Source organism: Parasteatoda tepidariorum, chromosome 6 (assembly GCF_043381705.1).
Source record: "Parasteatoda tepidariorum isolate YZ-2023 chromosome 6, CAS_Ptep_4.0, whole genome shotgun sequence".
NCBI classification, from domain to species: Eukaryota; Metazoa; Arthropoda; class Arachnida; order Araneae; family Theridiidae; genus Parasteatoda; species Parasteatoda tepidariorum.
Window position 1 is genome coordinate 87,844,605 of NC_092209.1, and position 21,957 is coordinate 87,866,561.

The 21,957-nt window shown below is 31.7% G+C and overlaps 2 protein-coding genes across 3 annotated transcripts in view; one reads left to right on the forward strand and one right to left on the reverse strand.

The window, feature by feature from the left end:
* LOC107442169 (thyrotropin-releasing hormone receptor-like) overlaps positions 1-17,489 on the reverse strand; it is a 50,752-nt gene extending 33,263 nt beyond the window's left edge. Inside the window, exon 1 of one of the 2 annotated variants that reach the window (XM_071182819.1) lies at positions 17,295-17,489. The gene's annotated coding sequence lies outside the window, so the exon portion shown is untranslated. Of the gene's footprint in view, positions 1-11,390; positions 11,457-17,294 lie in introns of those variants that run through there. The other variant, XM_071182820.1, reaches the window with a different exon arrangement.
* LOC122271370 (uncharacterized) lies at positions 173-1,696 on the forward strand. Its single transcript, XM_043052378.1, has one exon. It carries the CDS (start codon positions 173-175, stop codon positions 1,694-1,696), a length of 1,524 nt encoding a protein of 507 aa, XP_042908312.1.
* Positions 17,490-21,957: the final 4,468 nt, after the last annotated feature.

Below are 21,957 nucleotides of genomic sequence, written 5' to 3' on the forward strand. Positions count from 1 at the left end.
ACGTGGATGCAATGCAAGCAAATTGAAAGGAGATAAATGGTTCCATCGCCCTTCATGGCTGAGACTTAAAGAAACAGAATGGAATAATGATAAAGGTTTCAGCTCTTTGAATAGCGAAAACTTGGACGATGAAATTCGTATAGAGAAACGAAACAAACCCGTGAACATCAACATGAATGTTTGCAAGGAAGAAAGCCAGTCTGATATTATGAATGTCATAAATAAAATTTCATCATGGACTAAATTGCTAAGAGTTTTTGCCTGGTGTAGAAGATTTACTCTAAATTGCAAGTTTCCAGCTGCAAAGGCTAGTGGTTGTTTAAGAACTGCAGAGATTCAGAATACTAGAAATTCCCTTGTGAAGATGGTTCAAAATTATGCTTTTGGTACTGAAATGAAATATCTGCAGAAGGAGAAGACACTTCCAAAAAGTAGCAATCTGTTACCTTTGGCACTCTTCCTTGACTCATCCGGATTTCTCCGAGTTGGTGGAAGATTGAAGAATTCCAATCTTTCTGACTGTCGAAAACATCCAATACTTCTCCCAAAGGGTCATCATTTATCAACGATAATTGTGAGATATTTTCATGAAATCCATCTACATGGAACTATTCAAATGGCATTATCAGCATTAACCCAAGAATATTGGATAATTGGTGTCAAGAATCTTGTCAGAAAGATAATTTCCAGGTGTGTAAAATGTCATAGACAAAATGCTAAATTTTTGACACAATTTATGTCTGATTTACCTTCCGTAAGAGTCACACCTTCCCGAGTTTTCTCTGTTGTTGGAACTGATTACGATGGACCTTTCCTAGTGAAGCCCAGAAAAGGAAGAGGTGTGAAGACTATGAAATGCTATGTTTGTTTATTTGTGTGTTTATTCACAAAAGCCGTTCACTTAGAACTCGTTAGTGATCTAACTTCTGATGCTTTCCTTGCCACGTTAAGAAGATTTAATTCTCGACGAGGAAAACCTGATCAGATACACAATGACTGTGGGACTAATTATGTTGGTGCATATAGAGAGTTGAAACGTTTAATTGCATCACTCTCTTCAGATGAAAGATTTCAGGGTTATCTTGCAAAGGAAAATATCATTTGGAAATTCAATCCTCCTGCGGCACCTCATCACAGTGGATTGTGGGAATCCACTGTCAAATCTATGAAGTCTCACCTTAAAAAAACTGTCGGTGAACAAATCCTCACCTACGAAGAATTCCTAACCCTAATTGCTGAAGTAGAAGCTTGCCTTAATTCTCGACCACTCACTCCTTTGTCTGATGATCCTGCTGATTGTGAGGCATTGACGCCTGGTCATTTCCTCATTGGTACTTCACTGACATCAGTGCATAATTCTGATCTTTCAAATGAAGTGATAACACCTTTACAACGATGGAAGTTAATGCAAAGAATGATCCAAGAATTCTGGAAGCGGTGGTCAACTGACTATCTTTCCACTCTTCAAAGGCGTCCTAAATGGCTCCAAGTAAAGAGAAATCTTGCTGTAAATGAACTGGTGCTAATCGAAGACGATGATTTGCCACCATTGAAGTGGAAGTTGGGACGTGTGCTAGAGACCTTTCCAGGAGCAGACGGTAAAATCAGAGTGGTGAGGTTAAAAACTGCAAATGGAGAGTTAAAACGTCCTATTGTTAAACTTTGCCCACTACCAATAATAGACTTCAAACATTGAACTCATACGAACTTTGAACTCTTAATTAAAATTTTCTGTCAATTCAAAATTTTATAATGGCTTAATATTTGTCTTTTAGTGCATTTCATTTGATTAATTTTGTTTATTGTTTGATTACGATTCACATATATTTCATATAAGTTTGTTTTAATTTTTATGTACAGATTCTTAAACTGAAAATTTTCAGTAATTGATTTATTGCTACATTACTTTTGAAATTAAAGTTTGAATGAATGTAATAACATTTTATGAACCCCCTAAGTGTTCATAGTGGGGGAGGATGTTTCTGTTTAAAGAATTGTGTGCTGCCATCTATATTTCAATTTAAAATGTCACGTGATTAGTAAATGTTTCATGCAGTTTAGTTCGCTTTAAAATGTCGTACAAATAGGTATTGTGTTTGTCGTGTTAGTATTTTGTGTATGTTTATATTTTGTGTTCGTCATTAAATTATGTCAGTTCTAAGGGGTCGTTAGTTTCAATTATTTAGTAACCAGTTGCCATTTGAAAATTTAGAAATTTTGTCACTGTAAATTTACCGGTTAGAGCTTCATTTTTGAGCACACAGTACTATATACAAAATTCATTGAGCAAAATCTGCTGTTGTACAAATTTGTGTTTTCTATGACATCATTTACAAAAGAAATTCTACGAAAAATAAACTTCCTCCTGATTAACAAAAAAAAAATTCTGACGGATTCGAGAAAAATGGAAGTTTTATCATAGCAGTTTGAAGTTAAGAGAGATGAGTTATGATACTCGTCATTAAGTACGAGAAGTTGTAAAAGAGTTGATGTTCAACGCAGTCTGGTGGAGAATAGGCAGTTAACTATAGTTTGTCTAAAGCAAGAACTTCCTTATCCATTCGTCTGGACCCATGTCGGTGACTATGGTAACGAAGTATAACTATTTCAAGTAGGGGTGTTTGGCCACTGTTTAGAACTGGTTTCGGGTCGGCGAGAGAAAGGGAATATTTTTCTTCGGTTTATTGTGTTAACCCTATAGTGAAGAGAAGCTACCCTCTCAGAAATGCGCTATTCTTGTTTCCATAACAGCAGACGCCCTCAGACTTTTTGGCGGGGGGAGTTCTTACTGAAGACAAACTATAAACAACCATTGCGTATAGATGGTTAACTGAATGCAAACAATAATAAGCTTCCAAAAGCTGGGAAAAAATAGAAAACTTCGTGTGTATCCCTCCGCTTATGTTATGCTTATGAGGCGAAGTGTGAACAGACTTAATATTCTTGGAAGTTTTATTATTGTGACTTGTGATTAAATTTAAGTGTAATTTTATAATTCATAAGAGTTCCTATAACTTAGAAATTCTAACTGGTTGTGAGCTATTTGAAACTAATTTTTAAAAAAAATTTATATCAAAACATAAATAAAGTGTAAGATTTGCTATGCTTTGAGAGTTATCCCTTATTTGGCTATATTTGTGTAAAATATCACCGCTTTATACTTTTTGGGTGGCATCCTAGCATACTTGCGAAGTCTTCCGAATTCATTTGTTGTTTGTTTCGTTGAAATTTAAATAGAAAGAATGTGTTATATTGTAAACACTATTAGTATAATGATATTGGATGGCTTTTTCAATTTCAGACGTAAAAGTCAATCGGAAATAGTAACCCGAAAGACTTACGACATATTTTAACCCCTAGCGCCATCTGTGTTTAGCTTTATACGAGCAACCATCCACATGGTGACGTAAGTTCTCATTGGAATTTTAACTTCGTCTAACAGGGGTCGAAATGACGTGTTATTTCCAACACTTTTTGGAGGCGGCTGGTATAACAGTTGTACCCAGTCTTCTTTTTTATTGAAATAAAAGTATTTGATAAATGAGAGACAAATAATATTTTTATAAAACTATATTCGCTTTGTCTTCAACCTAATAAAAATTGTCTCTTACACAGGAAATACTTTTTTAAACTAAAAAATAACTTAGGTACAACTGTTGTACCAGCCGTCCCCAAAAGATTTTTTAAAAAAAAACCTGAAACTGGGTTGGGTGGGGAGTGCTTGACATTGAAAGAATTCGTTTCTACTAAGTACTGTTAAAAATTAATCTGGTTATCCAGATTATTTAGATAGAATTATTACTTTAGTAATTTACTTTACCCTTGTTACTAGTATCGGGACAAATGATTGATTCTATTAATAATCCGAAAAATGAAGAGGATATGATAAAACGATACAATTTATTTGTTAGCCTGCAACTGTAAAATAATGTTTAGGTTTCAGGCATCAACTTGTGTTTTATTCGGTCTAACAGAAAATATTCTCTTAAGAGTCGCTGACGAATACAATAAAAAATAAATGAAAAATAACAAAAATTTAAAATACGATTCACTACAGAATGAAGAAAATTGTGACAGCCGCAAGGCGATCACAGGTTACCCATTGCCAAAATGGCTGTTGTCTAATTTTTTTTTTGGAAAAGAAACTTTATTGTGTTTTTATCTTGGATATCTTTGACTGTTAATCCTGAACTGCTCGGTACACCATTTCGCAGATATATTTAAATACAGCTCAAACACATTCTGCGTAAATTCTCCTGATGACTGAATAGACATCGAACAGCCGATCGAGATCAATATTAACATTTTCGTATGGGTACAATGGTGTTTGATGGAGATTGTAAGCTGCATCATACACCCGTTTCGGATTCACAAGTTCATACATGAAATATGATATGAAAGCTAGACTTTTTTCCAATTTTACATGAATGGTGAATTAATCATTTATATTCCACGATCCAGACAATCCACGGTCTTGTGCAAGTTATTGGGTACTTTGAGAATGGATCCTTTTATCCCTAACAGGTGACCCATCTACATTTGTTGTTTGGTGAACCACCTCCTCAATGTAACACTTGTGATGTTTTACTTTCGATTTACCATATTTTAATTACTTTGCCCGTATTTTAACAGACATCGTCTTGCCTTTTTTGGCAGTTCTATTTTATCTATGGGAGATTTGTTAGGTGACTCCCATCATCCGAACATTTTTGCATTTTTACGTGCTATTGGCATTTTAAATTGTATATAAGTTTATTCTGTTCATGAATTTATTCATTTTTAGAAGGATATTCTTACTTTTATACTATTTTACTGTGTTTTAACTTTGACGTGATTTTATTCCAATATTACTGTTGATTGTTTGTATATGATTTTATAAATTTTTAATTATATTTAGAAAAATAAGTATGCACTTCAATTTTGACCTGTATAAACATATTGTTTGGCGCAGCATGTCCACATTTGGATTTTGTGCCATTAAACTCTACATTCAATCAATCAATCAACCCTAACAGGTGATCAACAACCAATTCTCGTATTTGCATGAAATGAGTTCGGAGAATCACCATTCGCTTTTCGGTAGGGTTCAATTCTCTCAACCACTTTCGTACTTTTGTGAGGGACGGGCTTCAGGCTTGCGTTTGCGAACGGAATCCTTTCGTTTTTCCGTTTGTGTGTAACGCTTAATGTATTCCCGTCTACGTTCTTTGGCTTTAGCTTTTTCAGCCTCGGTAAGTTGAGGCCTTGGCATCGTTTTCTTTTTCTTGCTTCAACTCTAATTTTTGGAATCGTGTCAATCAGTTTGGACTCTCTTTATTTGTGATATTCACCTGAATTAGTATTGAATACGATCCAGTTTGAACTGTAACTTAGAATTTCTGATTCCAGGGTTAATTGTGAACCCAAGTCAAAATTCCGGAAAATTTCTTGAGTTTAAAAAAAAAAAAATAAAAATAAAAAATTTAAATTGAAAAATTAGAAAAACATTCAAATAAGGTTTTTTTCTCAACATTTCTTAGTTTACTTAAAATATATATTTAAAATTTTACACATACCTATACCATTTATACATACCTATGATGACCTGGAGAAGTAATTAAAATTTACAAATATGTCTCTCTTTCTTGAGTTTATGATTATAACAACTATTTACAGATAAAAAATCAATATTAATCATGAATATAAGTTTATAAAGTATCTCTCTGGCTCTCCCTTACAAACAAATAAAATAAACTGTGTTTTTAAGTTCCACCTTTGAAAATTTGTGATCAATGAATTTTTGAAACGTCTGGACCTTCAATTTCCGGAAACTTCCGGATCACTGTTAGCAAAAATTCTGGAAATCCGGATTTTTTCCGGAGCACAATCAGCCCTGTGATTCCTTATTAAAACAATAAAAACAAAAATATCGATCAAATGATGAAATTATCTTTTATTCACAACTCAACAAGTCTCTCTGGTCCCATATCTCAAAAATAAACTCACCCACTTAATGCATAACAAAATTAAAAGCGAAAAAAATAATTCTAAAAAAAATTATCATACAGCAGCGGTCGCCATAGCAACGCATGCGCACTGTTTACTAATACTCTTGATTAATGCAGTTGAAAAGTGCGGACGCCATGAAATTCAAACGAAGATGGGTAAAAATTTTAAAATTTAATAAGAATATATTTCCTCGTGTATATACGAAAGCGCAAAAAAATCAATGCATTTTTCGGTCCTTCCGTTTTTATTAAATTAATTTCGATTAGCAAATATCTTTTCATCCGTTTTAGTAGTTTCGTTTTACGCCTACAAATATGCTGGTATTTCGAAGGCAAGAAAAATCCTTTCTTAATAAAGAAAAAGAATTTTGTATTTTGAAAATTTTCAATATTTCAACTATATATTTTTTTTAAAATTTCGAATCACTTAGCTAATGCTCCGTATGAATATTGTATGGAGTTTAAGAAATACACTTAAAATAAAAATCTTTCCTTAGTTCTCAATTAAAAAAAAAGATTAAAATATTTACTTTCTTAAAAGTTTAATTTTGATTTAAATTACTTTTCGGTTATTTGCGTTTCTTATAGTTTTTTTAAGTAATTATTTCATTGAAGATGTATCATTGAGATTTTTTAATACAACCCATTAAGTGCAATTCCTCAAATAATACAGTTGAACAAAGAAATTATTAGTGATAATCTCAAATCGAGAATTTTTAATTATGAATATTTGAATTGATCAGTGATCAAGGGTCTGTCCAGACATTTTGTGAAAGGTCCGTTTTTCGTAAAATTGTGAAAAAATTACTCACATTCTTTCAACCAGGGTCCGCTTTTATGAATTTGTGNCAAATAATACAGTTGAACAAAGAAATTATTAGTGATAATCTCAAATCGAGAATTTTTAATTATGAATCTTTGAATTGATAATTGATTATTATTGAATAGCTAAAATATGAAAAGATCTGCAAAGAATTCTATAAAAGAAATATTTCTTCAAAGAAAACACCTACATAACTAACTTTCCCGCTTATTCGTTATTAAAAACTCTTTTTCTCTTTGAAATTTCTGTATTCCTTGATGTTGATCCCAAATTATTGTGACTCTCAGCATAGTATTTTAAAACATTCAACATTAATCAAAATAACTTAAATATGAAAACTGGCCCAATATTAAACGTAAAATGACATATTTTTTTTGGAACATTAATAATCTATAATATAGATTTGTCACAGAAAAACTACCAGGAAGTCGGCGTTTCAACCTACGCTCTGCATTTAAATGACCTCTATTCAGATTTTGAAACTGCAGGGAGCGCAGCCAAAATTATTCAACAAAAAATAAGCACCTTTTAAGCACTTTTCAAGCACTCTAATAATATTTTTAAGCACTTAAAAAGAATATCATAATTAGGCATGGTTGGAAAGTTTTTGACAATTGACGGTTTTATCTGGTTTTAACAGTCACGTCCCAACAAAAAAAAATTTTGGCATTGTTTTTGACAATTGTCAAAATTTTTAAATCATGTAAATCGAATGGAGTTTTCATAAGCTACGGTCTGACGATGAGCTGAAATAGATTGGGGTTGAATTAATTGTGAAAACGTTGAATAGAACAATGCGAACAGTGTCTTTCTGAATAATTCGTAGCGAAAATCAACATGGTAAAAGAAAAATCTCATGGTGGAAAAGGGAAAATTAAGCACTTTTTAAAAACACTCAATGAAAAAAGCACCCTTAAGGACTTTTAAAAAACGAAAATCGAAAATAAGCACCTTTAAGCACTTTTTATAAATGCTACCCACCCTGAACTAGGTTTGAGGATGTTTTGACTATGGTAATACCACCGTGGATAATCAATCCATATGATGACATTGAAGAAACTTATGTTATAATTCAAGAGGAACTGACCAGAATAAGCACTAACTAAGAACTTGAGGTACAGTTTAGAAACGGGTATCAGCGATACTGGCTACAAAAAACATACCTGTTACTTATCCCGTATTATGAATATCTCGAGTAAGTTTTTAATTGGTTTTCCATATTCATACGAAGTAGAAAGGGATTTAAGCGCAGTTGCCAATCTCCTAACAAAAACTAAAGAAACAGACTGGACATCATTAACCTATGAGATTTGAGATAAAACCTAAATAAATTGATGCCGAATGTTGATAATTCTTTATTAAAGCATCAGGTTCATCCCTTCCACTAAAAGCATTTATTTATTGCTTAGTTATTTTATATAACAGATACTAAATTTCAATTTGGTTCGTTTTAATTTGAATTTAATTAATAAGTGTATAAAATTAATATTTTTTTTCTTAAATTTTTTCACACTACATTTTCACTACAGTTAGAAATTTAAATCTTTCACAGTGAATAGCACTATACCAGCTGTCAAAAATACATTTTGAAGATAATGAATTAACAAAAAATCAATATCAGGTAAGCAGGGGGCCTACCCAAAACTAAAAAAGCATGGCAAGGTTGATAGGAGACAAAAAAGCTCAGAAACAACTGATCTATATTATTATAGTAAACACTACAGCATATATATTCAAGTAGGTTGTTAGAAAACCGTTTAAATTTCGTGTTAGCAGCAAATAACTGAAAACTGAACTATCAAGCGAATGAGCAGTCATCAGCATGAAAAACAAAACAATATCTAATAAATAAAAAGATTCGACCTAATAACATCGAATAAAGAAAATTGTGTAGATATCTTAATTTCAGAGTAAATTATTTCTATGTGTTTTCAATTACCATAAGTGAAGTAATTACTATGCCTTTCTTGGGTGAGTTCCTTTAATTCATTATCTAACTGGAATTAATTTCTCGAAACTCACAAATGCGTTTGTTAATTGTCAGACCAGACTATTACGTTGCTTAAGTTGAATGGTGTTGTTAATCTAATTTAGATCAATAATTTGTAAGGCCATTTGCTTAACTCTTTCTTTGGCATTTATATATTTAACGAGAAAAGTCCTCTTCTGTTTCGGGAAAATTATAATAATAAGTATTACAGAAATTGTTAGAGATACTGAGGCGAGAGAAGTAGTGAAATGTATTTCACGAGGTGTTTCATATACTAAACTAGAATACATTTTTATCCATTAAGGGGATTGCGAAGCGATCCCGGAGGACCTGAGAAAAATATCCAAACGAGTGAGTAATCACGAGGAAATTTAATCTCAATCAATTTCCATTTAGATATTACTGGCGTCTGAAACAAACTGAGCTATAAGCTGAGTAGATGCGCTTGGTTAAAGCGAGCAAATTCGTATGAGTAAACAAACAGTTTTATATTTTGATTTTAACTAAATTTATTAATTAATGCAGTTAAATAAATAATTTAGACTATTAATTACAGCTATTAAAGTTCAATTTTGTATCTTTGTAGTTTTATATCCAACCCAGAAGACAAGGAAATTCCTGGTTCAGTATTAGGACAAACTAGCCAGAACTAACCCTGATTTATAAGTAGGACCCGACTTAGGCTAATTGGGGCCTGGGGCAAAAACTTCTTTGGGGGGGGGACCCTTTGCTTCACTTCTTTAGAAATAAAAAATTGAACTTAACGGAGGTAATTAAGTTTTTCCCCTTCATTATTGATATATAACAAGAAAATTGACTAGAACCTAAATTAGCTATAAAGTCCCACCCCCCTCCAATGGTCCAACGAAATATCGTTCTGTCCCTTTTATTGATGTTCCAGAAATTCTATGTCCATCATTCCGAATGTAGTTTTCTGATTGTTAACTTTGTCATCTAGCAGCTAAAAATTTCTAGCCTTGCTAGACATTAGGGCGGAATTCAGCTAAATTTTCGGAATTATGATGGCTCGCTTAAGCCAATCAAAAGCATGTATGTTTGTAAACATATCGCCTTTTGCTGCATGTAAAAATACAGGCTCTTGATTGGCCAAATTTGTCCATCGTCATTGCGACAACTTAGCTGAATTCCGAGGCTAGAAAGCCATGGATTTACCAAATATAGATTTTTTGCGTTCATACTATAGATTAATGAAGAAGCTAACGTAAGACAGACGGATTTTACCCTATACTGAGATTTTGTAAAAAATTTCATTAATGAAGGGAACCTAAAATAAACTTTCTATTCGATTTGGGGATCCTCTCCAATGTGGGGGCCAGGGGCAACTGTCCCGTTTGCCCCTGCCTTTGTCAGGCTCTGTTCATAAGGAGTCAGTACGGAGAACTAATCCGCAACTAAACGGAGAGGAAAAACTAGCACGTCTACCCTCCAAGGATATTTCAAGTCAGCACTGTGATCGTTGCGTGCCGGGAATAGAGTTTAAATCGATCAGCCATCAATTTGATTCGAATTTGGATAGTCTCATTAAAAGGCAAGAGCTCTATCCCCTGAGTCATCGCGGTTCTGAGGCCAGAGATAGTGTCAATATAAGTAATGTAATGGTGGTCACTGGTATCTAATTACTAGAGCCCGGATTTTGATGATCTAAAAAACCTCAATTAATGCCCTTAAAAAGTTCAAAAAATGCCCTTACAAACTGCAAAAAATGCCCTTAAAAGTGCAAAAAATGCCCTTAAAATGCGAACATTGCGCTAAAAATGCCTTATGACATGACTTAAATAGAAGTAAAAATATTGAACTAAAACAATGTTACTCTTTAAAATTATTATGAGTCGTTTCAAAAAATATAAAGCAATGCAATACTTGTTCTACGTTCATTAAAGTTAGAAAAATATGCTTTATATCCTAAAATAACAAAAAAAGGAAAATAATTGACTCCAAAACATTTTCATTTTGTACAGAAACTTAAATGAATATAACAACTTCCGTCTCATAATATTACTAAATATCAGAATTACAGTGGATTATTAAATTTTTTTCTAATATTTTGAAATGTAAACGAGCGTCTCTTGTCTGAAAGCAAATTTTTATACCAGGAGAAGCTTCTTTCAACGTCTACTGATGTTATTGGTGCGTACTTGAAAAGGACGGTCACACTTACTGACAATTCTTCTTCAATTTGAAAAGATGTTGCCTTACCTGTTAATATCCTAGAGATTTTCTTCATTGTTTGGAAGCCAGTGTAATAATAAAAAATTATAAAAAATAATAAAAATTGGAAAAAATTAACAAAAAATTTAAAAAATGCTTTAAAAGGCAAAATACGCCCCAAAATTCGAAGAAAATGCCCTATAAATCTCAAAAAAGCTCTGAAAGACAAAAAATGTCCAAAAATGCAAAAAAAAAAATGCAAATGTCATCAAAATTCGGGCCTTACTAATTACACTAATGTGTACAATTTTATAATATTTTTTGATAACCAACAGAAATGAAATAGTATCGGAATATTTATAAATAAAAGTTGTATATATTTCACATTTTTTTAGAACTTTATATTGTAGCATTCACTTACCATCAATTATAGCCTTAAATACATGGGTATACAATGAGAGAGCTCGGATAGCGAAAGGAAAGCAATTACGAAGCAGGGATAATATTCTAGAATAACCCATCTCTTGGCGGCTTTTTGAAATTTGGCCAAGTTGGCGATTATTACTCGGATCAACGTTTCTTTTTAATTAAACAAAACAAAAAAAAACTTTAAATACAAATTTATTAAAATACTTTTAATAGAATAAAAAAATAGTAATAAAAATAAGAAGAGATAAGAGATCAGAAGCATAAATGGCGAAAAAATAAATCCTTTTACGTCTTTTCTAAGGATACATGTCAAATAACCAATCAGGTTTAAGAATTTTGGTGGTGTGATCGGGCGCTCAGAATAATTAAAATATCTTCCGGAAACCTAGTTTGGCGAGATTTCAAAAATTTGTTTGGTGAGATTTAAAAGAACCGCCACGGTGTGGACTATTCTAGGATCTACCCCAAAGCAGGAAATAATGCCTTTAGTATTTGTAAAAAAGATAAATCACTAAATTTCCAGAAAATTATTTTAAATAATGCTTAGTGGTTGCATTTTAATCAATTTAACTGAGATAATTTGTTAAAATAATTACCTTGAAGATAGCATAGAACCCTTAATTAATAATGGTGGCTGATGAATCTGTTATTAAATCATTTTTTGAGTATTACTGTTATTTTCAAAATAATGTAGTACTAGCTGAATACTCTCTTTGAGGTGAAAAAAAAAGAATCCATAAATATGTACTGAACAAAGCTAAAAAATTATGCGAAAAACTTAAAAACAAGTACCGACACAAATAATAAAGTTAAAATAATTTCAATGTTTTTTTATTTCTTATTATCTGTTACCCTTCTCGATGGTTTTACGTTACTGGATAAAGCAAAACACGTATTTCATCGTTCAACCCATCACATTAAAAATTAAATGTACTTGGTACTGTTCTAGACAACACGTGATATTTATCACAATCACATCTGTACTTACTGTCCGTGGTCAAATTATTAGACGCATTATAAGATTCTATGTAAAATCCTAATTATCAGATGATACTATACAGCTCTCTTGTTTTCAAGAGCGATGAACCAGGTTCGAATTCCAGTGACGGCTGATCGATGCGAATTCCGTATCCGGCTTGTACCGTAGCACACTGCTGACGTAAAATATCCTCAGCTGCGGACGGATCATGGATTAGAGGCCCCTTTCCGTCAGGCTAAGCAAGGGAGGTTTTTGTGGTTTTCCTCTTTGTGCAACGCAAAAGCGGGTTAGTTCCATCAAATCTTTACTTCTACGAAAGCAAATTTCTACCAACTAGGAGGCTCCGCCCCCTGCTCGCTAACGCTCGCCAACCCCCGAGAATTGCTACGCAATCCTATGTGGTTCACGCCGTGAACCATGGCTCGCTGCGCTCGCTCGCCAATGAACACAATGTTCTAGCACAAAGACATAATATATTATCATCAAAGACATAGTATTTTATCATCAAAGACATAGTATTGTACTTATGTAGAAGAATTCTACCAATGTTCTTATTGGCTTTTAAAAAAGTATATTAGCTATTTAGATTGTACATGGTGAAAAAATCAAAACATTAGCTAAATAAGAAACATATTAGCAAAATAAATTATCAAATATTGCTTCACTAATATTCTGCATTTTAAAGCGTGAAAATTCAATGCATAAATAAACGCGAAATATAAAAAAATTCAATGCATTCAATACAAACACTTAAACGTTTTTTAGACGTTTAGGTAGCTCCCAGTAGAAAAATATCAATTCAACAGCGGCCTTTTAAAGCATTCTCACTTCAATTAATTAATTAATTCCTAATTGAGTTTAAATTAAATATTGTCATGTTTTTAGTGCATGAATCTGAATTGAACAACCTGATAATGCTCACTCTGGTTATTGTTATCTGGTTGCTCACTACGTGCTCTTGCGCGCCGAATCCAATCAATTAAAAATGAAAACTGTTGCCAGCGCGAGAAAAGAAATATCATTGGTTTTATTGATACATACACACATACGTACGTATTAGCGTTTTATATAATATAGATAGATACTTGATCCAGGAGTTCTCTTGTCTTCAGGATTGGGTTCAAAATTACAAGGCAACGGAGTACAATATTAGCAGTCACAGACCCAAAATATCGGTTAAGCTGTTCAACGACGGTTATAAAATAAAAATCTTAGCGGCTATTACCAAAATTAATCAAGCATCATAAGTATGACGTCAGTAATAGGTTTGCCGATTTTTACGACCATTTCTTTCTTTCACTTTGCTTTAAAGTGCAAAGTTTATTATTTGACTTAGTTATTAACTATTACCAAAATCATTGGCATCAATAATAAGACTATTAATCGTACTATTCCCTTACGGAATAGTACGATTTCTCCATTAATTTTAATTTTCATTATAAAAATTATTTTACTATTGAAATTACCGTTGATTTTAAATTATTTTGTTTTATGATAACACGTTTTAAAAGCATAACTGTAAATGAAATAAATACGTGGTTTTCGATAACTTTTGACAAACGTTTAACTTTCGACGTTTGCAGTTCACTTTAAAGCAATGTCTTCCGCTAAACCAGAAGGAAAATTCCCTTTTTTAAAACTACTCTGAATAAAAATTCGAAAATCGAGTTTAGTAATTTGATCGCAATTCTGTTCAGTTGACGTCCTGCCGAATGATTGCAGATGAATTTTTTGAGCCTACTGTTTATCCGCAATCAGCTACACAGACACTCAAAATCTTTATTTTATTATATTTTATTTTATATTTTTATAACCGTCGTTGAGTAGCCGGCCCAATTTTTGAGTTTACGATTCTAATGTTCAACTACGTAGCCTTGTAATTTTGAACCCAATCCAGAAGACAAAGAAACTCCTGGATCAAGTATTGGGAGAAACTTGCCTTCGTGGAGGAATGCTTGATGAAAATAATCCGCATTTGCGTTACATGGAGAGGAAAACCACGAAAACCTTCCTCGATTAGAGGGCAAGGAGACTCTAACCCATGATCCGTCTACCACTGAGGATATTTAACGTCAGCACTGTGGTCGGTGCAAGCCGGATGCGGGATTCGTAACGACCAGCCATAGCCGGGATTCGAATCCGGTTCACCTCATTGGCAGGCGAACGCTCTATCCCCTGAGCCATCGCGACTCTTATTTTATTATATGTGTGCATGTAATATTTTGTGTTGTAGCTCCTACATAAGAAAATATAATCATTTAAAAAATTAATTATTCAGCAACCACACATTATTAGAATATTAATTATGGTATTTTATTTCATAACAGCTGTTGAACAGCCGACCCAATTCTAACTTTGCATCTATCAATGTTAATCTCCTTAGCCTTGTAAATTTGAACTCAATCTACTAGACTAGACAAAAGAACTCCTACAGACCCTGGTCATATAATTCGATGCACTATAAGGGTCATTCTCACAAAAACAGTCATTTTCATGTCCCCAGTATATTTTATGTTTGTTTTACAGCTTACGAAAAAAAAAATTCAGGGAAAGTGTCCTTCAGAATGCAAGCTAACAAAAGAATAATAATAAAATTATCAATTTTTATTTTTTATTTATTTTAGGTAATTAAAATATACCAATATGTCATTCCCTCACTTGTCCCCACTGCTGATTTAAAAAAAGAAAAAAATTGTTTCTGAAATAAAAATTTTTTTTTTACAAATTCGTGTTTTTTATTTCAGAATACTGAAATATAGAATTCAGAAAATCAATTTTAAATTTAATTTCTGATAAAAATATTAACACAGCACTATTTTAAACTTTGTCCCCAGTGTTTCGCGTCATTCCCTCACAACAATGTTCTTATCACCTGCAATCTTCTTAGAATAAAAATATTTTAATAAAAACTTCAGAAGTTAACAACTGGCATCATAGAACAAAATTGCAGTATGTTTCCATCTTCAACTTAAAGAAGCTTTGCTGTGGAATAAATTTGAATGAATCAAACCAGGTAAAATTTTTTACATTTGTCATTCCCTCATGTCATTTTTTAGAGTAAAATAAAATACAACTTCATCGAGAAAGTGGATAATTATATGTTGCTTTCTTGTATGAATATAATTGTATGTGATTGACTTCAGAAATTAATTAGGCCTAACTGTTATTTTTAAATTTTATTGAATTCGTCATTCCCTCACTAGTGTATAAAGTGAGGGAATGACGCTGAAGTGAGGGAATGATTCAAGATGAGTATATTATCAAATTTTTTTTTGTTCAATCGTGCCAGCCAATTTTATTTCCCAAACCTGTAAAAACTATTAAATATATAAGACTAAATTATAATAAATATTAGATATACTTAGTATGTTATCATTTTCAAACTTTAGGTAGATGTAACTTAGATAAAAACATGTATTAAAATAAAATATCATTCCCTCACTATTAGTGTCATTCCCTCACTTTTTAAATAGTGAAAATAATTAATTTACTTATTAATTAATTTGAAAAATAAATTAAAAAATTAATAAATTAATTTATTAAATTAATTAATTTATTTATTAAATTAATTAATTAATTATTAATTATTATAAATTAATTAATTATAAATTAATTATTTAAAAAATTAATTAATTTAAATATTAAGTATATTTTATAGGATATATACTTTCTTTATAATGCCATTACATATTTCTATTAATATAAAAAGTTTCAGAGCTTTTTATTCACTTTACTTTTTCGGGATTTTATGAACTGAAAAATGACAGTTTTCGTGAGAATGACCCATAAGATTCTATGTAAAATCTTAATTATCAGGTGATATTATGCAGCTTTATTGTTTTCAAGCGACTGAAACCGGTTTGCACTTTTTTAAGTTCGCGTATCAATTGTTTAACATTCTAATGCAATTTGTTAAAAATAAATACAAGAAGGAAGTATATAAAAAATCTCCTGAATAAAAACCCATTACAAGTATTTAAATTGTATTTTAAATATAAAAGTTTTGCCTATAAACTCGTCCAAAACATGTAATTATTAAAACACTACAGTGAATCTAATAATTGGGTCTAATTATTATAATATACTAAAATAATACTTGATATAATAAATATTCTATTTCTATATAATATATCGTTTAATTTATCCAAGCGTCGAAATTATATTATATATAACCTAATTTAACCAATTGATACACGAACGTAAACAAGTACAAACCGGTTTCAGTTGCGTAATAACAATAAAGCTGTATAGTATCACCTTTTAATTAAGATTTTACATAGAATCTTATAGTGAGTCTAATAAAATTCGGCCATCAGGGATTGTAGATTTAGCATTGGGAGAAACTGGTTTCCATAGAGAACTTTCTAATGAAACTAACCCGCATTTGCGTTACATGGAGAAGAGAACCACGAAAAACTCCCACGGTTAACCCAACGGCAAGGGGCCTCTAACCCATTATCCGTCTTCCACTTAAAATATTTTACGTCAGCACTGTGGTCGGTGAAAGTCGAGTGCGAAATTCATATCGACCAGCCACTGCTGGGAATTGAACCCGGGTCAGTGAACCGAGTGCTTTATCCGCTGAGCCACCACGCCTCATTTATGATATTATTTTTATTTCGTTTTCAGATTATGTTGCATTTTTTAGCATAATTTCAAAACAAAATTATTTATATCTCCGGAACTTGTTTTTATTCACCTCAAAATCAATCCTGACATTTTAGTTTTATATCATCGTCAGAAACAATCACATTTCATTTCTATAGTTTAATATGATAGTATAAAACAATCGCATTTCAGTTTTTTTGTAACTCAGTATAATCGTCAAAAGCAAAGACATTTCAGTATGTCCTTCATTTTTTAGATAAAACCGTTAAAAAAAAGCCGCAATTCTTGAAAGACAAAATATGTTCTTACCTTTTAAGATGTTTTATTCCTCCTATTCGAATGGAACACAAAGAAACTTGCGAGTGTTATTCCTTGACATTCTCCTGGAAATGACAAGAGATGTCCGGAAGAGTCCGGAAGGGCGATGAGAAGAACTTAACTGTTGATATCCTAACTTGGACGTCCGGCTGCTAATGCATTAGTCCGTCCCGATCACTGTGACGTAATACACGATGATCCAATGAAGTTTCTCCGGCAAATACCATCACTATGGCAACCAAAAGTGAATAAAAATGGATGCTTTTGAAGGATTTATACGGATAAGTGAAAAATATTTTGTTAACATTTTTGGACAGTTCTCCTTTTTATCAAATCAAAAGACACAATAAGACATTTCGAGAAGAAAATGTTGAATTTTACGTATCTTACTTTAATTGTTGAATTGTATTGTTTTCTTTCTTTACAATGTCTAAATTTATTATGAGCCCCTTAATTTTAGAATCCTTGCCAAGGGGATATAAATTGATATTATTAAAGCCAGGGGAAAAAACAAAAACATTACTGAAATTTCGTGCATCACTACTAAAGCAGGCAAAAAAACCTGTTCGATTGCCCTGAAATAAGACCTTATAACTCTGGGACCTTTTGTGGTTAAGTTTTGAAATTTCATCATCAGATATAAAGTTGAATTTTAGCCCAAATCCTAAAAGTCGCTCAAATCTATCAATTAACTTGTTTCAAGAGGATCGTTTAAAAAAATTTATTTTCTCAGTGGTTTAATAACAGGCATTCAAATAAGTATTAATTTGATTCTAGTTTATTCAGTTTTTTCTTCGTAAAATAGCTCTGTTGGATGAGTTCACTAGAAATTTATCATCATGAATTTTTATTTAAAGTAAACACACGCAAAATCAAAGTGAGTTTCTAAAAATTACATGAAATCCCATGTTTGTTTTGTTTACGTTTATTTGACGAAATTCAATCATTTAAAATCAACAGCAATTTAAATAAAAGAAAAATTAGTTAATGTACTTAAAATAGTTGGTGTAAATTCATTGATTAATGCAAATTTCGTCAATTATGAGTTGGCCGCGCGGAAAAGAACCGAATGATACTGAGTTTAGTTAATCTTTATTAGGATTAGTTGAACTTACATTATTAGATTAAACAAGACTTGTTTTTCTGAATCTAATAACGTAAAGTCGCTATGAAAGCAACAAATATTAGTAAATAAATAGAACTTATAATTATTTTAATTTTATTAATTGCATCGGTATATCATTCCTTTCAGTTCTGTGCGTGTTTCTTAATATTTACTTTTTGTTTTACGAGAAATGGATAATCAACTAGTACTATTATAATACCATAACTGCTGCATGATAATTTGTCCCCTAATACTTTTTTATATCATTTTATAACCGTCGTTGAATAGCCGAACCAATTTTTTGGATTTACGACTACTAAAAATGTCCAACGCCGTAGCCTTGTTATTTTGAGCCCAGTCCGGAAGACAAGGGAACTCTTAGATCAAGTATTGGGAGATATTTACCTTCGTGGGGGGACTTTTTTAAGGGATTAACCAGCATTTGCGTTACATTACTACTAATTTTGGCTTATGCTCTTTTTACAAATGCAATGCAATAGAAGTTAACATATAATTAATTTTTTTCACTCTATAATTGAATGATTAAAAATTTCTACTATCATATTACCATATTACTTGATAAAAACTTCATTATCTTCAAAAATATGTAATAAAATATAAATAAAATGTAAAATAATTCATGCATAATAAAATACATAATAAAAAATAAAATAATTCATAATAGAATAATGTAATTTGCACCAAAAAAAATTGTAAAACGGTTTATAACATCAGACACTGATTATAATAACTTCATGTTAAAATGTAACGTAGAATTTCATTATTCCAATAATAATAATAATAATAAGTTACAAAAACAATCCTCATAAACTCTTAATTTAGAAATCAAACAAAAATCAAAAACGTAATAATATCTGTTTAGGTAATTTAATTTTAACCTTCAAATAGGGAAACAAAAGTATTTTCAGGAAAACAATAACTTTATGACTTAAAACAATTTTATGCTGATGGCAGTATTTAAATTGAATGAAATGTTTATAAATCAAGAATTTATACAAAAAATTTTTGAAACTGCGTCGTATAAAGAATATCAGCATACACACAAAGTACGACCAAGATACATGTACAGTCTAGGCTCTTTAAAATGTCTCCCAATTACTGATAAACAATGCATAATGCATACCATGCATAAAGTCCGATGGACGCAATGTTATTTTAATATTCATTAGATCATCCACACTGAACCATTCATTCAATATAGCGACTGAAATTGAATCATTCAATTTAAAAATAAGACTTAATTTAAATCATTATTTTCTTGATATTGAAATTCACGGCCATTGTAATTTTCTTTTCAAGGAATACGATTAAGAATACGATACGATACAATACGATCGATTCATTTATCGATCATAAAATATCGATCATCTTCAAAAATTATTATTCACACTTTTTGAAAAGTATCCGTCCTTCGCGCGTATCTTGTTGTACATTATATATCGAAGAATCAAACCAGCATACTTTTTAATGTATTTTTCATCTATGATAGATTATATTAAAGGTTATTTTTACGTATGCATTAATACAAATAAATTTTTTATCAATTTTTCAAAGAGTCTGGGATGCTGTAATAGTTATAACGTAATTCCTAGCTTTTAAAACTTCTTTGTCCAGCAGTGGACTGATCATAAGGACACGGTTCCCAGCAGAACACCGAAGTCAAGCATCACTGGGTGCTGTCAGTAAGCGGGTGGGTGACCACTTTAATCAGCCTGCGTAGGGACCGAAGGTGTGCGGTATTGATCTTCGCTAAACTGTTCTACTGTAAAGTGCTCGACTTTGCGCTCAGGTCATCGGGCTAACAAAGCAGGAGAGCCATCCCCTCTGCAGAGAGGATCAAAATTGCGATGGCATGTCTTCGGATCATCTTTAGGGATGTTTCTCAGACCGTCGCCAATAGCCCATTGTGCAGCTTTAGTGCGACGTAAATAAAGTACCTACCTACCTTAAATTTCTTTATTTTATTTTAATTTATTTTTTAATCATTTCCAATCGAATTTTAATTCAATTACACAAATCATTTAATTTTTATTACATTTAATAAAATATAAATATTTTATTCTGTTCATAACAACTAATGTAACGGCTAACTTTTTGTTTCAATACAAATGTAAATTCCCTGTGGCTACTAAATCAACAGAAAAAAATTATTTATAACTCTTTTTTTCTTACCACAAAAGTGTTACAGTTACAGCGTTATACTAATTCTCACGATCTTTTTTGGCGATTAGCTTTTGCCAAATTATTATAAATTTAATATTAATTGCGGGAGGTATGCTTTGTTTTTGGCTATTTTATCTTTCGATAAATCGCCAACCATAGATCTCTTCCCATGCTCCTAACTGTCCGTTGGGAACAGTTCACTTTACTTTCAATTTTGAATTATTTGCGTTAGGATTAGGTGCTTCGGCCCTCAGCCGAACCGTTCAATTAATTTTACTTCTTTTGAATTCTCGACGGCAAGAATGAATCTTCACGTCTCTTTCACGAAGCACCTTCTTTTTTTATTTTATGATTTTAAAAATATGATCATATTCTTTATAATAAGATTTGCAACTATAATAAATCAGCTTTGCTTAAATTATTTCATTTATTTTTCGGGTATAAATTTCCCTCCTTAATAACCAACAAAAATTTTTATCTGATACGGCCAAAAATATGCTTAATACTACAATAAAATTATCTCCTAATNGGTATTGGTCTTCGCTAAACTGTTCTACTGTAAAGTGCTCGACTTCGCGCTCAGGTCATCGGGCTAACAAAGCAGGAGAGCCATCCCCTCTGCAGAGAGGATCAAAATTGCGATGGCATGTCTTCGGATCATCTTTAGGGATGTTTCTCAAACCGTCGCCAATAGCCCATTGTGCAGCTTTAGTGCGACGTAAATAAAGTACCTACCTACCTTAAATTTTTTTATTTTATTTTAATTTATTTTTTAATCATTTCCAATCGAATTTTAATTCAATTAAACCAATAATTTAATTTTTATTACATTTAATAAAAAGCTAATATAAATATTTTATTCTGTTCATAACAATTAATGTAACGGCTAACTTTTTATTTCAATACAAATGTAAATTCTCTGTGGCTACTAAATCAAAAACAAAATCTATTTATAACTCTTTATTTCTTACCACAAAAGTATATCAGTTACAGAGTTATACTAATTCTCACGATCCTTTTTGGCGATTAGCTATTGCCAAATTATTTTTAACTTAATATTGATTGCAGTGTGTGCGCTTTGTTTTTGGCTATTTTATCTTTCGATAAATCGCCAACCATGGATCTCTTCCCATGCTCCTAACTGTCAGTTGGGAACAGTTCACTTTACTTTCAATTTTGAATTATTTGCGTTAGGATTAGGTGCTTCGGCCCTCAGCCGAACCGTTCAATTAATTTTACTTTTTTTGAATTCTCGACGGCAGGAATGAATCTTCACGTCTCTTTCACGAAGCACCTTCTTTTTTAATTTTATGATTTTAAAAATATGATCATATTCTTTATAATAAGATTTACAACTATAATAAA